The sequence below is a fragment of the Letharia lupina genome, assembly GCF_014066315.1.
Source record: "Letharia lupina isolate WasteWater1 chromosome Unknown contig_16, whole genome shotgun sequence".
Classification (NCBI taxonomy): Eukaryota; Fungi; Ascomycota; class Lecanoromycetes; order Lecanorales; family Parmeliaceae; genus Letharia; species Letharia lupina.
Genome location: NW_023502985.1, coordinates 852,683 through 868,919, shown reverse-complemented (window position 1 = coordinate 868,919; position 16,237 = coordinate 852,683). Strand labels below are relative to the sequence as shown.

The window sequence follows — 16,237 nt, the reverse complement described above, 5'->3', positions numbered from 1 at the left end:
ACTCTAACACCACTACGACCCCGCTATGGGCGGCCAAGAACAGCGCATGGGGAAAGGTCCCAAGATCAGGTTACACTGATTTGCCGCCGGGAGCGCCGCTTCTCCATCGACCTTTGACAACATTCTCTAAATCAGTCATTACTACATGGACTGCTTTCTCTGTGAGGTGTCTATGAATGCTTTGCGGTTGAATACTATTCGAGATCTCAAGATATTGTTCTTGACCGATCTAAATCAGCTCATGCAATCTTAGCTAGCTGCTCAACTTCGAAAAGGCTACACATTCGTCGCGACATCTGCTACTTCTCTAATGCTTGCGCATCTACCCCTGCTATCGAATTTGAAAAACCTTTGATAATGATTGTATTGGCATGTCGAATTTTTCTGCCTCGCTTTCTTTACACAGCATAATCCTGACTGATCATGAAATACTGCTAGCATCAAAGCCCGCAGATTAATAGACAAACATGACTACTTGATATCTTCTTCGTACTGAAGTTTCCTAAGAAGAGCTTATATAAAATGACCAGGAGGCCAAGATAGGCCGGAACATTGGTGCACGATGTGACTTGCAGTGAACTAGATGTTGGTGACGAATTGGCAAAACATAAACAACAGAATTCGCCACTAGTGCATATTGTCCGCGTTTTGTTCGCGCTCTCCCAAATGGACTCCTTAGCAATACATTCAACAACATCGTCGCTTTCCTTGCTTCAACTCATATTGCTTTCGCGGGTTTACAATTCATCTCGCTAAGGCGAGTGAACAAACCGGACAAACCTGTAAGTTCATCAGGGCGGTCCAGACGTAAACTCATCCATCTGAAAAAATATCTTACTGTTCACGTCAACACATATTCTACCGTTCACATTTTACTACCGCGTGACTGGTTTGTCCCAAGATACACCTGATCAAGACACCAAGATGTCCGACCTCATTGAGCTTCTCTCTGACCTTGCTCTTCTAGAGTCAAACCCGTTAGATATGGATCAGCGTGCAGTGAGCTTGATTTTCAACATCAAGAGAGAAATCGACGAGTTCCTTGCCAATCTTACTATGTCTGCCAACTTAGCAGCAACCTCACCTCACAACGATGAATATTCTACCGTTAGTACATCGAAATATACACAATCCACTCTGGGCACGAGTAGATTGATTTGGGACCACCACCGGGATGCCGCTCTCTATGATGGATTCGGATCTTTGTCTCAGAGCACCGACTCTAGTACTGACTCCATGCATGCCCCCTCCCTCCAAGCCAATCCTGGCCTTGGAGTTACTGCCCTGTATAAGAGCAGCGAATCTCGCTTCGAAGCTATGAATGCCAATTGTATGCAAGTCAATTCATACGAGAATGAGACCCACTCTGAATCCAGATTTGGAATCATGAACGGCGACCTTATGGTCATCAACGCCCTCCAAGAAGGCCTTCTCATTCCCCAGTTGACGGATACAGCTTTGAAACGCCCAGCAGCTACCGGCCCATACGATCTCAGCGTCAGCCACTCCTCGGCTTCCTCTCCCACCTCTACAGGCTTGTTTCCCATTCCATTCCCTACTAGGGGAACCACGACCCAAAACAAGCGTGTGTTTCCTGGAGCACTGGTGGCATCAGGTCGTACCTCTGGCGCAAATCTTGTTCCGGATAGCGCAACTGCTACCAATTTCACTGGGCCGTCAAATAGCGATTCTGCTCTCAGAGGAAACGCCACACAGATGAAAAGAGCATTAAGTGAGGCATCAAGCCGTATCGCTGCTGGTGGGGCACAGAAGAAGGCGAAAGGTGACATGGATCCTGTAGGAGTTCCCCAATCGCAAATTTTCTCATTCAAGCGTCTTCCGAAGCCGTGAAACCTGATTCCATAGTCCAGAAACATCTCCCATGGCTCTAGTTCTCGGCTAGAACTAGCAAGAGCTGACTAGAAAAATCTTTTAGGAGAACCACGAAATTTATCGCCTGCGACAAGAAAACAAACAATTCGACGAAATCGCAGAGATCATCAACAACGTTCGGTCCTCCCACGGCAAGCCTTCGAACCTCACAGGAAATGCAATCTATGGCCGCTACAAGCGAAACGCGACACTCATCGCCGCTGCAAAAGGCGAAGTCTACAAGCCCTGTGCCCTTGATTTCCAGGCGGGAACAAACCTCAAGGTCATCACGCAACCGGTACCTGCTGGCTTTGATGACAACGAGGATAGGCTGCTTGTTGAAGCGTACAAGTACGTCATGGAGAACGCATGGGTGCTAGTGAGCAAGCGCCTCGAGGACACGTCTGGCCGTGTTCATGATCCAGTCGACTGCGCCAATCGCTTCGCCTACCTCTGATTCACATGGTACACTCCCCTTGCTATCCTGTTCCTATCCTTAATAGAATAAATAGCTTCCTAATAAGTCTTTTGAAGGTATCTCTCTTCTAAGGTTCCAAGGAATGACATTGGACAGACGTGAGTGGGTGTTAAAATCATAGCTGGTCGTCTCATACATACGCTTGATAGGTTCCGACTAGCGATAAGAGTATGGTGAATCTTCCCAGTATTATCTCCATCTCAGGGGCTGGAGACTGACAATGAATAGGTATGGATAGATTTCTTGATTGCGAACGGCTATTGGCTGTGGTGATATCCGCCAAGATTCTACTTTCAGTGTCTTTAGCAGCCAGCACAATTGCACAATGTTAACGGTGTCAATGATTATTCTCTATGGTGAATCTCCACAGGGCAAGACGTGGGTTTCAGTTCCCTACATCTTAGTCAATGCAACAAATGCAAGAATTTCAATTAGAATCTCGCTTGTTCCTGCCCGTGGTTAGAGATTGGTTCAAAACCCTCGCATTAGCTCCTTGAGCGTAATTGGTTTCCTGACCGCATTCGAGAAACCCTCATGAAAGCTTACCCACACCTTCCTCTCCTTCTCGTTCTCATCTGATTTTGAATTCTGCGATTCTTCACACTCACCCTGGCTTGGTTGGCCTCTTGCCGCGGGTAGAACTACATTGATGATCCTCCCAAAAAAGTCACGCTTGACCGCTACCGGCTTCGGCTTTACTCCTTCCTCAGTTCTCGCATTTTCTCTGTCCTCGGCTCCGAAATCTGCCTCAGAACTAAGGCCACCTCCAGCTCTATATCTAGCTTGACGAGCATCAGCACGCTGACGGAGGAGGTACTTCTGATACTCCTGGTCGAGAGCTTGGCGGATCGCGTATCTCGCTGGAGCTGTCGTTGAACCATTTTGACAGGCAGTTTCAAAAGCCGCCAAGTTGTCTAGAGGCCTATAGAGACGCGTCAGTGTAAGTCTTATCCGAGCCACAGCACTGGCTAGCTTACGGCTCCATGCGATAGATGTGGCTGCTGATGCCACTTTGACCCATCTCGACTCTGGCTCGCTCAAGCGTGACGCCAACAGCGCCCATAACGCCAACAGCACGTTGGATCATTTCTCGCTCTCCTTCCTTTCGAACGCTTACTGCACCTCTCTGGTCGCCACTTCCGCCTACAACAATGGGCTTGACATCGGGCGTCAACATCCTGATGAGATTTGGGAGGAGATCAGTCGAGATGTCCTCAGCAGACCTGAAGGAGCGAAGCAATTGGGACGATAAAGAAGACTGAAGGCCGAGCAGGACAGCCCTATTCTGCTTCAAGGCCTCAGAGGCCAGATAGTCAGCTCGAGGACCGGAGAAAGGAAGCAGCTCTTCATTCTCATCATCCCAACGTTTCTGGTCGGCCCATGAATGCTTTGCTGGAGAAGCGAACAGATGGTGGAATCCAAGGACCGATTGCGCAAGATATGGTCCAAGCTCCCATTCCTGACCCCCGTACACCTTCGAAGACAACCGATCATGGAAATGCAGCCACTCGTGCGCAGCGTTAGGCTTGGAAAGGAAAGTATCGTCTTGGAAAGAACGCGAAGGGTATGCAGTAAAGCAGTCGGTGACAATGCGGTCGCTCTCGCCACATGTGTCGACAACGTCCCGCAGTCGACTTATAGCTGTGTGTTTCGCAAGCTCTGACACTCCCAGAAAGTCTCTGTTCTGTACTCTGCACATGCTATTTGGCGCTGTAAAGGCAGCCTTGGGAAACCCTGCGCCATCCAAGAAAACCCGCTCGACGACCTCTTTTGCGCCGCCATGACCCAATCCTCGAGCTCCGTCTCCCTCATGCGAAAGATTTTCGAGCATATGCTCCTCTACCCACTTCTTCGTCAGTCGAGCCGTTTTCCCGGTAGATGCTCGCATCTTCGCCGCCACCCATTCGCCGACCACCAGTATGCCTCGCATGTCACCTTCACCAGTACCACTGGGATTCGTCCGAGACTCCCTTCTGTCGCTGACACCCCAGGTTGCCTCACAAAGCCTTCGCACGCCATCAACGTCACAAGCGACACCCTCGTTGTCAAACACTGATTTGAGTCTAACTACGACCTTGTCCAGCGGTGGCCTCCTAATGTGGATAATCTCTGCCAACGTGGAAGCACGAAGATGCCGTAGGGCGGAATGGTACACGTCGTTACAGATTAGGATCATCGGCCGCAAAAGTCGAAACCTGTCGCCTTTCTTTTTCGATTTGACCAAATTGGCTGAGGTAGATCCGAGAACGTTCGAGTTCTTCTGATCAAGGTTAACCAAATCGATCAAGGCCTTAATGAATCCACCTTCACCTCCACCGCTACTCCCACTGACCACGCCATCGACCTCGTCAACTATAACACAAACCGGTCTTCCAGCCTTGCGAGTCGTACCTGCTGCATCCTTGGTGTTGATACCTTTGACGTTCTCAGTACCAACGCAGTCTTTTATTCGTCCTTTGACGACGTCACGACTCCTCTCATCGCTGGCGTTGATCTCCACTACCTCATAGCCAGCTTGTCTTGCGCAAACATGTGCGAGTGTAGTCTTACCCAAACCGGGAGGTCCTGCAAGCAAAAGTATCTTCCGTTGCTGTCGAGGCCCTGCTTCGGTCTCCATCGACTTGGTCTTTGGCTTAAGTCTGCTTGTGCCGGGAAAGACAATTGGATCCCAGCCTTTGAGCCATCGCAGAACGTCACGATGCGTACGTTCGTCACCGACTAGATCTGTGAACTTTTTGGCGCGATACTTCTCCGTCCACAGCATCGTTCGACCTTTCTTGGAGGTCTTTCTGGGCAATGGCGCTTCTATCGATGGACGTGGAGCGTCGCTGTTCTTATGTTTCTCATTCCTGGCATCCTTGGCCGCCTCATCGAGCAGCTTGTGAACGTCGACGCCATAATAGCTCTTTGTTGCCTTCCTTGGTGCAGTATTAGACCGCTCAGCAACGAGCTGTTCGTATGGAACGGGAGCATGTGTATGCTTCGAATGGAGTTTGAAGGTTTTACCTGATGATGTCTTGGCTTGAGGCGCTCGACATGACAAATGTTGCTGCCGACTGTTATCTGGTCTAGCTAGGGTAGACTTGAAAGCCGGTGCCGTAGCTGTTGTCCTTGGGGTTCCACTTTCAAAGGACCCAAGCATGCTAACATTACTCGCCATTCCTTCATCATCGTAATTGTCATCGTCGTCGTCGTCGGCGAAGGGCCCCTGCGACCTTGAGGGTGCATTGTCCACTATCCGAGCTTTTGGTGACACCGTGTCAGAGGTATCCAATGCAAATGTTCGGAACTCCACTCTCGCATGACCTTCGTCCTTCGCGTTCAGAGCCTTCCTCTTTACCTGCAAGGGTACTTCCAGCTCATGCTGTCTTTTGCGCTTTTCCAGTATGAGTGGAGGTGACAAACTTGGTGGATAAGTTACGGGTGACGATACTAGAGACATTGCGCGTCGAAGGCAAAGGAATGAAATACGAGTACTTGAAACAATATATGTTAAGAAAGAGGAAAACGCGTACATACCAAAGACGCGACCGATATCGCGCTACCGATCGCACTACCGTGGTAGTGGTCGCCGGACCGGCTGTGGCGTTTCTTAATCTTCGCGACGGGATACATACGGTCATCGGCTCTTTTGCGCTGGAACTCTGGAGCGCTGGAGTCTTCAGCTGCTGCCATCCATTTCATGTTGTCATCGTCGTTCGAGCATTTGGCAACCTCTTCGTTTGTATATTCCGGAACTCAACCGCATCATTCAAGACCAAGCATCAGCCTAGCCCATGGATACTCCACCATACACACCTCCTCCAACAGGCCACTCCTCTATAGACTCCTTGCACATTCACTACTGCGACTTTGCCTACGAGCACAAAGGCCCCTTTCGCATGGCAGTGACGGATATAGGCGAAACCACAGCAAAGACTTTCGCAGAGTTGGTTCCTCTTTTCCGTTCCTGCGGCGCTACATTTTGGTTGACTAACATTGTTGCGCTTCAGACTCCTGTCAGGCTCGACCATGGATGTTTACGTCGGAAAAACCAGGCGCCATTGGTCACTTCATCGCAACATCCTCTGCCATCACTCAACATGGTTCCAAAAGCAGGTCGAGCATGGGAGCATGAAAGAAGGAGGGAAAGATGTCTCGGTCGAGCTGTTTGATGACGACCCAAGAGCTTTCGAACTTCTCGTCAAGTGGCTATACCAGGGCAAGATTGACAATGTCAGCGATATGCCGATGGACAAGAAGTGGGACTTTGCGGATGCTTGCCAGCAGCTCTATATACTTTGCGACAAAATCAACCTGCCCCAGCTTAAGAACCTAGCTATCGACCAATTTAGAAAGGGGTGCAATGAAGCTGGTTTAGTACCTGGGCCAGAAGAGATAAAACCAGTCTATGACAAGACCCCTCCATCATCGCCATTCCGTAAGCTCGTCAGTAAGATCGCTGCTCGGCAGATAATGGACCCCGAGAGCGAGAGCGATGCGAGCACGTACAGGCAGTGCTTCGAGGGAAGCTCAGACTTCGCAATCGATGTGGTCAACGCGATCAAGGCTGGAGCTGGAGGCAGCCTATTCCAGGATCCTACGGAGGAGGATGGATGCTGCTATCACGAACATTCGCTGGGGCAGCGCTGCGACACTCCCTCGCACAGATGAGGTACCAAGCATGGTTCTTGACGCCATCGTCTGCCTTTTCTACTAGCGATCTAGAAAGCTTGGAAGCTTCATATCGAAGGGACACCAAGGAAAAGCGTCGAGCCAGCGCATTACCACGTGACCAACATCGGTTCGGTGCACTTTGGAAACGATTTATCAGCTCTCATGTGCGCCACGGGGACACGGAGATATGCAGGACTCGGGTTGAACGGAAGGCCGGCTGTGAGACGACGAGGATTCCCATTTACCATACATTCTGTCTATGGTTTGGAGCCTCGGAGGGCGGAAGTTGCACGGGAAGAGCAAGATGCTTAGATTCCGTACGGATTCTAGGTGCTAGGAGAGTGGCAGGAGTCGCAGAAAAAAAGGAACAAGATAGTTGTGATTTTGGACGGACGAAAATCCGAAGTCAACTCGGCCTTCTCACTTTATTAGGTACTTGCGCTGTTCCAGAAGTGGGTTACTTGATAGAGCTGGTGGAGCGAGGACACCAATAGATCAAGCAACATCTGGCTAAGGTAAATGGAAGGATCTATTGGTGTCCTCGCTGTATCAAGCAACTCACTTTTGGGGTACTTTATTACTCTACACAATATAGATTTGTGCCTTGCATGCGTGTATGCAACCCCTCGATCCCATGCATGTGAAGGTAATGTAACTAAAGGATTTGAAATCCAAAAAGTGGGGGCGCTCGGCTCGCTCTTACTCGGTACTTTATACCTTCGGTAACCACATATTTTCAAATTAGCGTACTATATACATACGGTTTCGTTCGGTAATCATATTTTCACTTGCCAGGTCACATTTCGTCTTGAAAATATGTAAATTATGGGTTGACCCATAATTTGAGGCTCGATATGCGCTATGCACACAGGAATAATGAATATTTATGACTGCAATAGCGATATTTCATTTTTATGACTGCTAGCCACATTTCATAACTGCAATAGCTATATTTCAGTTACAGATAACTCTCTATTTAAAGAGATAGCAATAAGTGTTATTCTTACTGCTACTTAGTATTATTCTTCTTATTATAATAAAAGATAGAGTAACGACGAAGGTAATAGAAGTATTAATAATGGCTAAAGCCTATATAGCAGTAGTAGATATATTAGTTATAAGACTATTAAATAGTAGATAGAAAGGTAATTATCTCTGACGAGAAAGAATTTTTCGACTATTCTATATTCGATTCTTACTTACCGAGATTATAGAAACCGTATATATATTTTACACATTTTCAAGTGTCTACTAGTGCTATTTTAAGCCCACATTTTATTTGCTAAGAGGTGGGGTAATATATGTTGGCATATTTTGAAAATATGTGGTTATCGAAGGGGCCCTTAATTATACTCGTGGATTCCAGAAGTGAGTTACTTGATAGAGCGAGGACACCAATAGATCAAGCGACATGCCGCTAAGTGGAAATATCTATTGGTGTCCTCGCTCTATCAAATATCTCACTTCTGGAATCCACGAGTATTCAAATTCATTTCTCTCGGCCCCTCATTATCATTCACTTTGTTTAAAGGAGGGACAGATCAGCTCAGTTCTCATCCAGAATTCTCACCTCGAAAATCAACAATCACAACAACAATCACAACCTCGCCCTCCCACTCCTTTCCACCATGACACAAACAATTACCCTCTGGTCTCACGACAGCGTCAGTACCTGTGGCCGCTGTTCTACAATACACCTACTCATTACTCATTTGGAATTTTGCGTTGCAGGGACCCAATCCCTGGAAGGTCGCTATCGTTCTTGAAGAACTTGCCCTGCCATACGAGACCAAGTTCGTCGACCTGCACAAAGAGGTCAAGGCCAAACCATACACAGACAAAAACCCCAATGGCCGGTAAGAAAACCTTCTCCTCAGTCAATTCCTCGATTTCCGGAAATACCCTGGCTGACCAATCTTTCTGTGTCAGTGTACCAGCGATCGAGGATCCAAATACTGGCATCACTCTCTGGGAATCTGGAGCCGTAAGTTCCCAAACACTCCTCAGACAGGTACTAACTCACTAACGTAATGTAGATCATTGAGTACTTGATCGATCGTTACGATACTTCCAACTCGCTTACGTACACTTCTTTCCCTGAAAAGTACTACTGCAAGCAATACCTTCACTTCCAGTCTTCAGGCCAAGGCCCGTACTTTGGCCAAGCAGCCTGGTAAGTCCACCTGAAGACCAACGGCCATGAGCTCCACGCTGATTAATGGTGTGCCAGGTTCAACAAATACCATCCCGAAAATGTCCAATCGGCAAAAGACCGCTATGGCGCCGAGGTTAAGCGAGTCACCATGGTCCTGGACACCATTCTGAACGGCAAGGAATACCTTGTTGGCGACAAGTGCACGTACGCTGATCTGAGCTTCGTCACGTGGTACCAGCTAGCTCCCTATATCACTGGCGATACGAAGATCGATTTCAAAGGCGATTACCCTCACTACTATGCCTGGATGGAGCGCCTCACGGCCAGACCGGCTGTCAAAAAGGTCTTGGAGGATAAACAGAAGGCCACGTCTGGTTAGGTGTTACTTTTGCTATCACTGAACTAGGTCAAAGCATAGCTTAGTGGGAAATGCTGGTAGTCCATCTTGCTGTATAGGTCGCTATTGGTGATTCATTAAGAGATTTCATATCTCATATGTCCAGCTGCCTACAGATTTGCTTTCTCGAGCTGTGTCTTGTCTGAAAGGCCTCGCATCTGCTAAGCAGTTGAGGTTGAGCTTTGCCTTTTGCAAGCCAAACCCTGGTGTTTACTGGGTCAGATCGATGTGAAAGAATGGCCAATTCTGATGATAGAGAGCAGATTGTCCCAAATTCAAAGTTTTTCATGAGTCTGTACCGTCCACAATTGAGGCGTGACAGTTGCATCTATCTCAGAGACTTCTTTTTCTATTTCTTTAATAGCTACCATTACCACTTTCTGGTCGGTTGCCATTGTTACAAGACTTCTATATTCACGGATCGGCGTTCTCAACGTAGCTGGTATTCACTCTGATGCCTCGCAAGCTCTGAGATGAAGCCGACACGTTTGAATAGCTATTGTGTTTAAGTAAATTGTGCTTCTAGCCACCTCACAGTGAATCAAGACAAGGCTTTCATACAACACAACTTCTTCAGGCAACGTTCTGAACCTTTTCATTGATTCTCGAGAAACCTTCGCCCACGTTCCTTCGTGCTAACGCCAAATCCCACCATCTAAAGCGTCTCCTTGACAATAATCTCCAACCTCACTTGTAGTCATGGATACAGCGCGAGCGCAAGTCTCCAAGAGCTCGGAACGGAGCATAGGACAGACCCATGGTGAACCGGGCACCAAAGTCACATTACCCACAGGTGAGAATATCTCGAAGTATCAGCAGTTACGAAGAGTCCACATCCCCGGATTTCCCGCAACCACAGAGCGTTTGCCCGAGGGTATCGAGACTGAAGATATCATCAAGCAATGGCCGAATCATCTGGTACGTATTTCCGGAACCCATATTACTCTATCGAACCAGTGTTTGAGCCTTGAGTCGTGTCTTGGAAGACCTTGGTCTGTAGAATTTTTTCAAGACTAGAAACGCTTACTTGAAATCGCAATGCTGACGGCGACATCTTTGTCTAGTGGGGACCGCTTCTACTGCAGGTTATAGCTCATTGGAGCCCAAAACAAATCAGCAATCTAAGCGGAGGGAGACTTAAGCCCAATTCCATAGTGAAACGAGTCAAGGCTGCCAGAATCCAAGCGGGCGATACCCAAGGACAGGCCAAGTCTCCCAAGAAGGGAGGGGAAAACCCTCGCAAGCGCAAGAGGGATACGGATGCACCTCCCCGCATCCGTGAGGAGGCACTCAACACAGAGCAGCTTGACGTCGAGTCAGAGGCTAGCCGTCAATTCCGCATCAGTCAAATGGAGATAGAAGACGCAGTGAAAGCGAAGGATCCAAATTATGAGCTGCGTCAGATTGGTCTCAAGAAAATGCCCCGGCTGGATCGCATCTTGATAGATCAGGCTTTCGAAGAGCGAAAAGTCGACGTGAAATCACGGTAAAGGAGGGGATTGAGCTGGTACGTTTGGACTGAACGAAACATCTCGGGCGCATCCGTTGGAGACGTCTAGGGAATCCCATTGGCATAGCTGTTCGGGAAAGTGGAACAATTGGTCTCTGAGACGGGATCGAAGCATAGTGAGCGATGCTGTCGTCTCTGCAGAAATGTTCTTCGATATGATACCTTACTTTAGCGCACACCAATACCGTTTGGGTACGGTTACCGGAACCCACTGCCCTCCGCTAGGGTAGGTATCGAGACGAATGGACTACCTTGCTTACCCCTGATAGAAGCGGCATTTGACAGAAAGAATACTACTGTACAACCGATGGTTTCCCTTCGCTCTTGATGCCATGTTCTCGGAAGCGGGTAAGAAACAGCAATTCTATGATAGAACAAGAGCCTGCGTTGATGGTTGGTTAGTTGGTCAATGATGCATTGCGGGCCTCCGTACGACATACCTCTTTTCTCTTGACAATCCAACATGTTGTTCTTGAGCTCCGTGACGCGCAGCACCCGCCCTTCCTCCACGTCTTACTCTACATCCAAAACTTCTGCACTCAAGAAAAGGCCTCGGAATATGCTCGCTAACATCATTTAACCGCCAGAGCAATCTGTCATTTCGTGCTCCTTGGCTGATAGAGCACTCAGAACTGTAGAACTACAGTGTTCGTATTTGTTCATAGGGATGTTCCCAATTGCTATGAAACTTTGACAGGGTACTCTCTCTGTTCTCCTGGTCGTCCTCGGCCCATAAAAGGCAAGCTTGCAGCAGAACGTATTGGGCCAATGTCATCATTATTCAGCGCCATCCTCATTCCCTAATTTCTTTCCGAATATGTAGTGCCACCAATTTGATCGTAATTGCTTCACGCCTTCCTCCAACGTCCAACCCTTGATTTGACAGATTTTTCGGACAATATCCTCTAATAAGCCATCCATCTTCTCTCCAGCGGCATGTAGGTCACTCTCAGCGAGAATTTTGTCATCAGGCACTGCTTGGATGGCAGCGACGGCCTTGCTTGAGGTAGAGGAAAAGTTGACGAGAAGAGAGAAGGAGAAGAAGATGATTGCAGGCACTGATGGGTGGAGGTACTGTCTGAGGGTATCTACGGGCCCAGAGTATGAATGAAGACATATTCGAGGAGGAAAAGGCTTAGGACCACCTAAATTGGAGCTCTGTTCATCTGCCTCGGAAAATTCTTCTTCTTGGTGTGCTGCATCAAGCGTTGCTCTTCGTTTCCTTTCGCGCTTGCTCAGAGATCGTCTCTCATGTCCACGCCAGGTTTCTTCCAGGGTTTCGAAGACTACTCCATGTGCAGCTACACCATGAACAGAAACTGCTCTTTGCAGTTCTCCGGCGATGTTGAGTTGCGCCTTCAGGATTTTCCGTTGATGGTGCATATCAACGCGGTAAGGTGACAGTCGTCGGCCCTCTCTTCCACCGGGCGTCAAAGCTGGATCCCTCTCATATCGGTTGTCTGCCAACTCGTTTCCAGGGATACGGAAGGCACGATCGAGTCCGAGTTCGCCCACAATCGCATAAGGATACTTTTGAAGGTAACTGCGAGTCTGATCGAGTAGATGGGACAGTGGTCGAGGATCAGGAAGTGTAGCAATAAAATCATCATCATTTTCTGGTGAGGGCGATATGGCCATCCGGTAATGATTGAGTTTACTAGGGATTACACCTTTCCCATCGACGAAAATTTGATGAGAGAACCATGGATGCCAACCAAATGCAGGGACAATGTAACCCCTTGATTTCTTATTGCCGCTTGTAGATTCAAGGGCTGGGATTGCGTCGTCAGTGATGCCCAGCTTGTCGGCAAAATCTGCCACTAAGCTTTGGTCTTGTTCCCTTGTAGCCATGATAGTCAGTGCTCGAGTCTTCATGCCTGCGACATTGTCCAGTGAAGGGACCGTATCGGTCGGATGACAATGCGCATCAAATACTCCTAAGTGCCACGGAAAAGGGGGCTTAGGTTCGGAAGTCTCCTGGCGCCCCATTACTCTCGTATTGCTGCTGACTGCAAAGAGAAAAGTGGTACAATTTGCGAACTATTTATTGAAAAGTGAATCAACGTACTCGTAGATGAAAAATAAGATAAGTACTCGTAGACATCTGCTCTCGAGGAACACAGTAGTAGTATACGTACTCTCCCCTCTCACATCAGTTGTGTAGTCTCCCCAGAATGCCGGGGTCGGTACTTGAGATTTGGTGCTGAACAGTAAACAGGCAGCGGACGTGTGTGGCGGTTATTCAATACCATACGAGTAGAGTACTAGTACCTTAGCCTCTTAGGTAATACGGAGTTAACTGTCTCGACTGTTATCTCCCATACCTCGCTTACTTTACATCGGATTAGAGTGCCCGATAAGGTTAAGTAAATTCATCGATGAGGAACAATGAGTTCTTGTCATCGTCTTCCTCGGAGATTCGTTTTTATGCAACAGTTCATTGCCATTCCCTCCTCCTCCTCCTCTACACCCCCTGCGCATAAAGAGCAGCCATATATCTGTATCATACACCTCCTCGTCATGTTGGCCTGGCGATAACGATCATATGCTAGCTAGTTGCTTCTTTTCCCCGCCACGCCCCGCTTCGTCGCCGTTAGGAAGTAACCTCCCAGGACCATGGTTCATGTTGCACCTCACTCATAATAGAACGAGATGGGCACCACCGACTCTCCACCTGGGAGTTCAGATTCAACAGACGCTTCCACAAGCACACTACAGCGCGCGAGATGTAAAGCCCCTACGCCAGAAACACCTGGGAAGCAGAAATGGAAGTTTCACCTAAGGCCCGACGACGATGATCAACCTCAAGATTGGTGGTTCTGCTCCACAGCTATACCCCTCCTCGCTGCTTGCACTGGACCTCTGGCCAATGTCATGTCCATTGCGGCACTGGTCACATCATGGAGGAACAACTACAACCCGGCCAATCCAGGCATCGATGCAGATTCAACGGGCTTTCCAGACCCCAGATGGTGTCTGGGACTCAATGGCGCCTCGCTGGCATGTGGTTTCGCTGGCAACATCTTTCTTCTTTTCAATTTCACCAGGCGCATACGCTATATAGTAGCTTTGCCCGTCACTATTATTCTTTGGTACTTCGCAACAGGAATTGTATGTCACTATTCTCCACTGTACTTACATGTGTCATACCAATTCTATCATTATACCGTCGTCTTCTGCCATCTTGTCCACACGACGTTACTCCTCTATGTACTTCGTCATGTGCTGTCTATACGCAATCATAAATCATGGTATTAATGAGACATCTTCTGACTGACGACGCTAGCTCATCGCTATCACCGCATCCATGGATGAGTACGTGCCTCCCCACCGACCAGACCAGACCTATAGCCAAGGCTTCTGGCACGCCGTCATCGCTGCCATTCTTTACCTCGTCTCATCGATGATCCTGATGTTGAATATGTTGGGGTACTTTCTTGGCCATTATCCTCAGCATTTTGAACTGTCCGATGATCAGCGAAATTTGATACTTCAAACTATGATGTTCTTCTGTTGGCTTGCCGGAGGCGCTGCCGTGTTCGCCAAAGTGGAGGGTTGGTCTTTTGTGGACTCGGTCCGTCTTTCCTCGCCCAACTCCGACGTCCTTCTTGGACTAATAGCGCTAGCTTTATTTCTGTGACGTTACGGTACTGACAGTAGGATTTGGTGACTTCTACCCTACAAACGACGTCGGAAGAGGCCTAGTTTTCCCGTATTCGGTGAGCAACCTCATAGATTGGTTGTCTGCATAACAGATATCTGATACTTCTCCTATTAGGTTGGCGGTATCATCATCCTAGGTTTGATGGTATCCAGTATCCGAGGGTTCGCCCAAGAACTCGGATCGACTCATGTCGTTAAGTCGCATGTCGAGAAGCAGAGAACGCATACACTACGACGGACTGCAACTACGGACTTCGAATATGAGAAACTGAAGGCTTATGCGTTGGCCAAACTTCATCACAAAAAGCCAGCCCCAATTTCCGAGCCATTTAACCTTACACAGCGTACGGTCAACTTCGATGTCGAAAAGGCAATCGCCCCAGCCCCTCGCGAATCCCACCAAAAGAAATCAAAGGTTGGTCCCGTGATTGCCGGCTTAAGGGTGCTAAGACGAGTTGGTTCGAGGCAACCAAAAATCCTGTTGATGAGGCAAGAAAAGGATCGGTTCGACGCAATGAGGAAAATTCAGTATGATACTCACAAGTTCAAGCGGTATTCTGCCTTGACAATGTCCTTCATAGCATGTAAGTAATGGTTGAATACTCCTTTTTTCGCTGAAGCCAACCAACTATCCCGTCGGTTTCTCTTCATGCTCGCCAGAAGGCTTATTCTTATGCAGTCGGACTTCTCTGGTGCGTAGGCGCTGTCGGCTTCTGGAGAGCGGAATCGAAGTCCCAAGGTCTGAGCTATTTTCAGGCTCTTTACTTCTGTTATGTCTCCCTTCTCACCATCGGCTACGGAGACCTGAGTCCCAAAAGTAACGCCGGAAAACCTTTGTTTATCGTCTGGTCCCTTATCGCCGTCCCAACCATGACAATCCTCATTTCCGACATGGGCGACACAGTCATCGCCAGTTTTAAGCGCGGCACCTTCAAGCTGGCCGATTGGACCGTTTTACCGAAGGCAGGCTTATGGCGTGAGTTGCTCGAGAAGTATCCATGGCTGCTGCTGTGGCTGCAGAAAAAGTCGCAGAAAGCTGCAGAGAAGCGACGCCTGGCTGCAGGTATGCCCGTTGGGCAAGAGGAGGATGAGATGGACCCAGCACCTACGATGGAGCAAGTCAGCGAGTTAGACAATCTCGATGATCAAGCTCTAGCCGGGAAACTTGCGATAGCAATACGGCATACAGCGAATCACCTCAAAGACGACCCGCCTCGCAGGTATTGCTACGAGGAATGGGCCGAGTATACGCGGCTCATACGCTTCTCCAGACTGTCGAAAGAAGAGATTGAGCTGGCAGAAGAGGAACAAGGCATTGTGGGATGGGATTGGATTGGGGAGGATAGCCCAATGTTGGCAGATTCGAGCGAAAGTGAGTGGGTGCTTGATCGACTTTGTGAGAGTTTGAATCGATATATGCGGAGACAAGGGAGGCGTGTCTTGGCTAAGGACAAGTCGAAGGATGTATGATTTGTGAATTTTGGTATACACTGGGTTTCTCTAGGC

General features: G+C 48.5%; 7 protein-coding genes across 7 annotated transcripts; 5 read left to right on the top strand and 2 right to left on the bottom strand.

Annotated features, from left to right (window-relative positions):
* Positions 1 to 924: 924 nt before the first annotated feature.
* HO133_003078 (uncharacterized protein) lies at positions 925 to 2,329 on the top strand (the record flags this gene model as incomplete). The annotated part of the gene is made up of 2 exons (XM_037294002.1): positions 925 to 1,797; positions 1,937 to 2,329. The coding sequence occupies 2 exons, from the start codon at positions 925 to 927 to the stop codon at positions 2,327 to 2,329; spliced, it is 1,266 nt and encodes a 421-aa protein (XP_037150080.1).
* A 492-nt stretch (positions 2,330 to 2,821) lies between these two features.
* HO133_003077 (uncharacterized protein) lies at positions 2,822 to 5,792 on the bottom strand (the record flags this gene model as incomplete). The annotated part of the gene is made up of 2 exons (XM_037294001.1): positions 2,822 to 3,272; positions 3,328 to 5,792. 2 exons carry the CDS (start codon positions 5,790 to 5,792, stop codon positions 2,822 to 2,824), a joined length of 2,916 nt encoding a protein of 971 aa, XP_037150079.1.
* A 334-nt stretch (positions 5,793 to 6,126) lies between these two features.
* Positions 6,127 to 7,003, top strand: HO133_003076 (uncharacterized protein; the record flags this gene model as incomplete). Its single annotated transcript, XM_037294000.1, has 2 exons — positions 6,127 to 6,278; positions 6,343 to 7,003. 2 exons carry the CDS (start codon positions 6,127 to 6,129, stop codon positions 7,001 to 7,003), a joined length of 813 nt encoding a protein of 270 aa, XP_037150078.1.
* Positions 7,004 to 8,634: 1,631 nt separating this feature from the next.
* On the top strand, positions 8,635 to 9,540 carry HO133_003075 (uncharacterized protein; the record flags this gene model as incomplete). Its single annotated transcript, XM_037293999.1, has 5 exons — positions 8,635 to 8,670; positions 8,738 to 8,862; positions 8,936 to 8,990; positions 9,043 to 9,179; positions 9,237 to 9,540. The coding sequence occupies 5 exons, from the start codon at positions 8,635 to 8,637 to the stop codon at positions 9,538 to 9,540; spliced, it is 657 nt and encodes a 218-aa protein (XP_037150077.1).
* A 717-nt stretch (positions 9,541 to 10,257) lies between these two features.
* On the top strand, positions 10,258 to 11,048 carry HO133_003074 (uncharacterized protein; the record flags this gene model as incomplete). The annotated part of the gene is made up of 2 exons (XM_037293998.1): positions 10,258 to 10,476; positions 10,623 to 11,048. 2 exons carry the CDS (start codon positions 10,258 to 10,260, stop codon positions 11,046 to 11,048), a joined length of 645 nt encoding a protein of 214 aa, XP_037150076.1.
* A 797-nt stretch (positions 11,049 to 11,845) lies between these two features.
* Positions 11,846 to 12,943, bottom strand: HO133_003073 (uncharacterized protein; the record flags this gene model as incomplete). The annotated part of the gene is made up of 1 exon (XM_037293997.1): positions 11,846 to 12,943. The coding sequence occupies one exon, from the start codon at positions 12,941 to 12,943 to the stop codon at positions 11,846 to 11,848; it is 1,098 nt and encodes a 365-aa protein (XP_037150075.1).
* A 777-nt stretch (positions 12,944 to 13,720) lies between these two features.
* On the top strand, positions 13,721 to 16,201 carry HO133_003072 (uncharacterized protein; the record flags this gene model as incomplete). Its single annotated transcript, XM_037293996.1, has 5 exons — positions 13,721 to 14,179; positions 14,355 to 14,642; positions 14,695 to 14,787; positions 14,847 to 15,315; positions 15,411 to 16,201. The coding sequence occupies 5 exons, from the start codon at positions 13,721 to 13,723 to the stop codon at positions 16,199 to 16,201; spliced, it is 2,100 nt and encodes a 699-aa protein (XP_037150074.1).
* Between the last annotated feature and the right edge of the window lie 36 nt (positions 16,202 to 16,237).